This window comes from Micromesistius poutassou (assembly GCF_964030765.1).
Source record: "Micromesistius poutassou genome assembly, chromosome: 8".
Classification (NCBI taxonomy): domain Eukaryota; kingdom Metazoa; phylum Chordata; class Actinopteri; order Gadiformes; family Gadidae; genus Micromesistius; species Micromesistius poutassou.
The window spans coordinates 492,424-499,706 of NC_140278.1; the positions used below are offsets into that span (position 1 = coordinate 492,424).

The 7,283-nt window shown below is 51.3% G+C and overlaps 1 protein-coding gene across 1 annotated transcript in view; it reads right to left on the minus strand.

Annotated features, from left to right (window-relative positions):
• Positions 1-284: 284 nt before the first annotated feature.
• The window catches only part of creb5b (cAMP responsive element binding protein 5b), a 34,442-nt gene continuing 27,443 nt past the window's right edge, over positions 285-7,283 (minus strand). The window contains exons 7-10 of the mRNA XM_084471325.1: positions 3,980-4,300; positions 2,682-2,909; positions 2,376-2,484; positions 285-748 (exon numbers count right to left, since the gene is read on the minus strand). Of these exons, the coding sequence (XP_084327451.1) occupies positions 594-748; positions 2,376-2,484; positions 2,682-2,909; positions 3,980-4,300 (813 nt within the window). The 3' untranslated portion in view covers positions 285-593. The remainder of the gene's footprint in view (positions 749-2,375; positions 2,485-2,681; positions 2,910-3,979; positions 4,301-7,283) is intronic.

Sequence of the window (7,283 nt, forward strand, 5' to 3'; positions counted from 1 at the left end):
TCAGAGACGCGTCAAACACAATCTATATACTGTTGCTACGGGCACACACACACACACACACACACACGTTCTGACCCATCTCTCCACCTCAGTAACTGGCTTATTGTCCACATCGTATAAAACAAGAAAAGTGTGAAAGAGAGGAAAGGGGGCAGGTGACCGAGAATTACTCTCCCAGGCTAACTTCCCTGATGTCATATAGTCCAATGACTACAACCTCACAGCTTGTACCAGAGTATGTGTACAGCACACACACACACACACACACACACACAAAGGTCACATTAATGATGCATGGTTTTAACTGGGACAACTCCTTTACGCTTGTACAAATGCAGTATGGAAAAGGACAGCCACACACAACAGATACATGGAATAGACAAAGGAAAATAGAAAGGGATTAATTGAGGAGTTAAAACAGTTTGTTAATAGGGAGGGCTCTATAAAAATATATAGCTACAGTATAAATGAGCTTGTTGCAGGCTTGAGGACGTGTTGCTGATGGAGGATGAGGCACTGTGCGACTGGACTGAGAGGCGAGCCTTGCAGGTCTGGGTTGGGGGTAAAGGCTTCTGCTAGTCTCTCTGGCCTCTCTAGTGGATGGGGTTAATGTCTCTGCGGTGGTTAGCCTCTCCGTGTACACCGCTGCCCCCGACGGTGGTGGTGGACGTGGTGATGGTGTTGTGCTGGATGACCTGCTGCTGGGAACAGACGGGGGCCGGGCTGCTGGCAGGACTGCTCTCCGGACCTGGGGACAGAAACCAGGAGATCAGGGGAGGGAGGGAGGGGGTTTTAGCTGTGTGCAGTGTGTGTGCCCACCTGTGTGTTTGTGAGAAAGAGACGTGGATTAGTGTGGTGTTATTGTCTCTGCATGTGGGTAATATTCCATCTTTATACGTCATAGTTCAAATAGATGAGTATCAAAACAATCCGAGACCATAAATGATGTGCCTGGCAATAGCACCGCTTTATAGCAGGACATTTGTTTGATTCATACCACGGCGTGCAAATTAAGCACTGGACTTTTTTCTATAAATCCCCTGGCTGGTGCTACATAAGAGACCTTTGATGGATCACACTGAAAAATGGAAATGTGACTCATTCAACTCCATAAACATTTCTGACACGGCCTGGACACATTGGAGGTGACATCGGTACACAGACTAGACCATCAATGAAGACCTGGTGGTCTCTCTCTCTCTCTCTCCAAACATTCAGCCAAGGCACTAGTTAGCAATATTTTCCTGCAGCCTGAGTCTCTGTAGGGAGTGGCCCTCTCCTAATGAGCCAGACATGTCACATGCGTTCATATCAGAGGGAAGGTTTCTGATGTCATCATGGCTGCAGGGCTACTGTCGCTAACGTGGTCCTCGGCCCCACCAGGGCTAACGTGGTCCTCGGCCCCACCAGGGCTAACGTGGTCCTCAGCCCCACCAGGGCTAACGTGGTCCTCAGCCCCACCAGGGCTAACGTGGTCCTCAGCCCCACCAGGGCTAACGTGGTCCTCGGCCCCACCAGGGCTAACGTGGTCCTCGGCCCCACCAGGGCTAACGTGGTCCTCAGCCCCACCAGGGCTAACGTGGTCCTCAGCCCCACCAGGGCTAACGTGGTCCTCGGCCCCACCAGGGCTAACGTGGTCCTCAGCCCCACCAGGGCTAACGTGGTCCTCAGCCCCACCAGGGCTAACGTGGTCCTCAGCCCCACCAGGGCTAACGTGGTCCTCAGCCCCACCAGGGCTAACGTGGTCCTCAGCCCCACCAGGGCTAACGTGGTCCTCAGCCCCACCAGGGCTAACGTGGTCCTCAGCCCCACCAGGGCTAACGTGGTCCTCAGCCCCACCAGGGCTAACGTGGTCCTCGGCCCCACCAGGGCTAACGTGGTCCTCAGCCCCACCAGGGCTAACGTGGTCCTCAGCCCCACCAGGGCTAACGTGGTCCTCGGCCCCACCAGGGCTAACGTGGTCCTCGGCCCCACCAGGGCTAACGTGGTCCTCAGCCCCACCAGGGCTAACGTGGTCCTCAGCCCAGAGAGGACCGCCACAGACCCACGCTCCAGGGAGGGGGGGTGCACCCCCCCGCTGTGCGAGGCCCCGGACGCGTCCAGGGGAGCAGTCGGGCGCTCTGGATTGTTAGAAATGATTTCTTAACTCTACGTCGACCTCGTGTGCATTTATTGAGGGAACACCAGTGAGGGAGGGGAGTTGTACTTTGACTGAAAGAGTATGTGTGTATGTGTGTATGTGTGTATGTGTGTATGTGTGTATGTGTGTGCGAGAGAAAGAACGAAGGGGCAAGATAGAGATGAATAAAAAGAGAGAAAGATAAAGAGAGTGAGTGTGAGAGAGAGGAAGAGGAAGGGAGAAGCAAGCTCCTTACTGAGATATCCTTGGGAGTCCTTCTGCAGGCTGGTGATGGGACAGTCTTTGTGGGTGAGGAGGAGCTGCTTGAGTTGTGTCACCTCACTCTTTAGCATGGTGACTTCATTCTGCACAGGCAAGGTGATCTCTGGTCAGACATCACAGCGTTGATCAACAGGCCCTGTGTGTACTTGACTTGAATAGTAAATCCCTTTTAAGTTTCCTAAGTAAAAAAACGCTAAACTGAAATCTATTGTAATCATTTCAGAATGTGTGTGTATTTGCGTGTTGCTGTCCCAGCCGGTGAGCGGGTTGGTGTCTGTACCTGGAGCTGCATGTTGGTCTGCGTCAGCTCCTCTGCCTTCTTCTCCAGCGAGATCACCCACACTTTCCTCTTCTGCCGGCACCGGGTCGCCGCCGCCCGGTTCCGCTCCAGGAACTTCCGCCTGCGTTCGTCGGGGTCCTCGTCCACCACCCGCCGCCGCCGCCCGCCGCTGGAGGCCGGAGACTGCATGGTCTGGGTGGGCTGCATCTGCTGGGCGGCGGGGGACATCTAGAGGCAGAGAGAGGCTCCTGGGTCACCTTCACGCTGTCTAATAAACCACTACGCACACATGAACTGGTCCTGCTGTTCCCCCCCCCCTCTCTCTCTCTCTCTCTCTCTCTCTCTCTCTCTCTTTCTCTCTCTCTCTCTCTCTTTCTCTCTCTCTCTCTCAGGGTGTTTGGGGGCTCCATGACTGGTCCGATTCAGCGGCTCTACCACCTGGTTTAGGAGGTGTCAGCGGCGGCAGTTTTCCATCGGGCACTTCCAGAGTGAGGACCAACAACACGCTAGCCCACTCTACACGTTACCATTGACAGAAATAACACATTTTCCATGGATCCCATCAAGGGGTAATGACCAAAAAGGTGCGAACACCTGACTTTGCCAAGAACATGTCCAGATCTGTCAGGGGGCTAGGGGCTTTAGACGCAGGCCTTTTATGACGGTGTTGCTGCAATGCTAAACAAGTACACTGACCACAAACCGCTTTGTGTTTCCTAGTTCTTATACCACCCTTTGATTTGGACTTTGCATATGCTACGGCTTAGCCAACAGGCACGTTTCAGGCATAAGGGTTTGCTTGTATCTGAACCTCTTGTCCTTCTCAATGTCCCCGACTCTCCCTATTCCTCAGAGCTCTGCCTGGGGCCTGTGATGGCTTTATAGTGGGGGCCCGGCGTGTGGAGCTCAGGGTGTGGTGGGGGACATATTTTCCACAGGAGAATCCCTACACTGGAGACTTTACGGCCCTGACCCACGGCCACAGACCTCAGAGGGAGAGCTGACCTCTCAGACCGCCGCCAGGGAGGACAGAGGGAGACAACATGGGCTTTACTGCTGCTCAATAGTCAAAAGAAGGTTTAAATGTTATTGTTAGACTATGTTCATGTCATAAACTATGTCATAAACATATATTATATCAACAGTATATATACACTACAGATATAAATATAAATATAAAAAATATTTGAAATATTTTTGAACTTCTCCAAAGTCTGTGTTCCCTCTCGTTGTCTCTCTGATGTGCAGGACGGAGACGTCTGCCCACTAGTGGCCGACCCAGAGGGGAGGAGCCCTACCTGTGAGGGGTGCATGGCGCCATGCGGTGAGGTCTGGTGTGGGGGGCCGGGGTGGAGGTGGGGGTTGTGGGCGTTGTGGTGGGGGTTGTGTCCCTGGTGGTGTCCGCCCTGCCCGTGGGCCTGGCCGTGGTGGTGGTGGCCGTGGTGCTGGTAGGCGTGGGGCGGCGCCTGCATGTGCTGGTGGGGGTGCGAGTGCGAGTGCATGGGGTGGTGGACCCCTTGCTCCTGACGTGACGACATCATCTCCATCATGTGGCCCATGGAGTTCATGTTGCCGTTGGCGACGGCCCCCGGGTGGTGCGACAGTGCAGCCTTCAGCCTCTGTGGAGACAGAGGGTCAAGGGTCAGACATATGTCTCCATGGATACATCCAGTTTTTATGGACAGGAGAAAAAGTTCCTTCCCATTGATCAGCCGTCCCGTTAGCAGCGGTGGCAGGACGCTAAGAGGTGTTGACGGCAACGTGAGAAACGCTTCTGTGACTCATCTGTCAGGGCGATACATAACAGCCTGTCCTCTGTCTGCCTGTCGCTCATCCTCTTCAGTCCCTTCACTGTCTTTCATTGTTTGACAATCCTTCCCTCTACCTGTCTTGCTCTCCCTCCATCGTCTTTTGGTTGAAGGGTGTTAGGGACTACAGACAAGTTTTTTGTTGTTGTGCCAAGTATAACAACTATAATAATCCAGGTGCCACAGGTAACAAAATATGTTTTTCAAAATATGTCAGGCCACATTTCTTGAGGGAAAAAAAAAAGACATTTAAAAAAGCAGTATAGGCTCTGCTCTTTTGTCTTCTGTCAGCTTTCAGGAAAAGTGTGAGTTGAGTCAATAAACACATGGTTTGCCATGTATAGTACAAGATATGACAAATTACTACTGAAATAGTAATAGATCATTTCAAGTAGGTACTACCTACTTACTATTAGCTAACAATAAAATCTAGCAAAATTATAAACTTTTGTAAAATTGTGTTTGATAAACAACTAGTAAGTAGTAAAACCATATTTTCCTGATTCCAAGGATAGTACAATTACTTTCTCTCCCCCCCCCCCCCCCCCACCAGATGCTGTCAGTCAGCTGCTGTCAGAATATGTCTGGGACTTCATATCTCAAACAACGTTCCACTCTCTGTTCCCACAGGAAGTGGCAGCCAGCTGGTCTGGATCACACCGCCCCTCCGTGACCACTCTCCAGGCTGGTCCCCTCAGTCCGGGGTCTCCAGTCCTTCTAGGAGAGAGATAAGGTACAAAGAGTGCACTGTAACCACCAAGAGGAGCAGAGTGAGGCCGTCTGAAGACTAGAAAGTCTTTAATGATACAGAGAGAGCATTAAACCAACACACTCAAACCACCGTCTTGCAAAGCCTGTTCTGACGGCAAGGTTTTTACCGCTCTTACCAAAATACTCACACAGTAGCACTCAATTCTCGAATGTGTGTGAGTCTTCATTTTCACCTCTACTTTTTCTTTGCAATCATTTCATTCGGCCTTACTGAAGTGATTGGATGTCATCATGGATGCCCGTGCACTGCACTTCCACTAGGCTATGCAGGCCTGTTGTTAAAGGTAGTGAAGGGGTGTGTTTACCGTTGAATACTTTCAGAATCTAGCTTACTCTGGCTGATTTCTCCACCTTACCTCCCTAGCTTGAAAGACAATCATATTTGTAATAGGCAGTTTTCTCTTGTGCTGTCAAATCCCAGCCGATTCAGTCTGAGCAACAGCCCTGTCAGGGCTCAGTCATACCTGAGGTACCAGAGGTCAAAGACCACAGGCTGGCTCAGGCCTGCAACTGACTCCTACACAAGACATACAATGGGCATTGAAAGGTATAAAGTAACATTACTGCATAAAAACCTACAACAATGACCTCGTATCTGTCCCTGTACAACCAGCACAGATAAAGCCAGCCACGCAAGCTGAGCCCAGGTAGAAGGTGAAGAGGAGCGTAGCGTTCTAAAGAACAGGCAGCGTTGTCGACAAGGACATCGTCCATGTGTGTCTCAGGGTGACATATGTCTAGTTTGACAGGCGCACACAAACACATTCCTTTAAGCCTAGGGCCTGTCACTCAGCACCGTGCACTGACGCCGCCCACCCGGCCCACTGATAAACCCACCTCCAATCAGACGCCACGCTGCTAAGCCTGTCCCTGACACTCCATCAGAGGCATGCAGTCACCTGAACGCTTCCATGAAGAACAGTGGAGGCCAGAGGAATGCACCCCCACCCAGAGAGAGAGAGAGAGAGAGAGAGAGAGAGAGAGAGAGAGAGAGAGAGGGAGGGAGAGGGTGGAGGGGGATGGGGTTGGGGGGGTTCGAGGTCACAGTAGCTCCTCTCTCTCTCTCTATCTCTCTCTCTCTCTCCCGGCAGGCTGCCGTCAGAGAGAGAGCCCTCCCCCCGATTTATCAGCGTCCAGCTGGCTATCTGTTGATTAACTTCATTAGCTCTAGAGGAGAGGACTGGGAGTCAAAGGGAGAGAGGGTCTTCCACGGCCTCCTAATGGACACAGAGGTGTAGGAATACACATCCCACTAACGCCATACAAACCTTAACCTCACCTTCAAAGATATTTAAATCTGATGCTACGCAAGCTAATGTGAAGCATGCAGAACCAAACACAGATATATCCAACAATAGAAGTTTGTATTTGAGGCATAAACTATCCACACACCCGTCGCGTAACGGCACAACACAACTGAAAAAGGACAGCGTGCAGAGCCATGTAGTGTTCATGTTGTATAATATCCTGTGTCCTAAAGAGTCCAGTAGAAGGTAAAAGAGGTCTTACCGTGGTAGGGCCTGTATTCTCACCGCTCTCTGTCTCTGGATCTGCCTGCAGACACTTCCTCTGGGATGTGACATGGCTCTGCTGCAGACAGCAGATCCAACAACTTAAATCCCCGTCTTGGAGAACCACAGTGACGCATTGGAGGACGTTAGAAGGGCCATGATGAACACCCTCTGAGGCCCAAACAACCCTCATCATGCCCTCTAATAGCCCTTTAACACACGGTTGGATTTCCCTAGACTATTCCTAAGCATGAACACTTAACCACCACCTGCATTATAGCGTGTACACACACACACACACACACACACATACATCGACGGCAATATGAATGCCCTAGAAAACAGTTATTAAGTCAGCGCAGGTGTTAGCCTGTGGTGGCACCAGGCTGGAGAGGGGCGGGGGGGGGAGAGAGAGACAGACAGCGAGAAGGAGAAGGAGATGGTGAACCAATACTGATATGCGCTCTTATTACAAGAACATGTTTGTTAAACTCATACAAATAAACAAACTA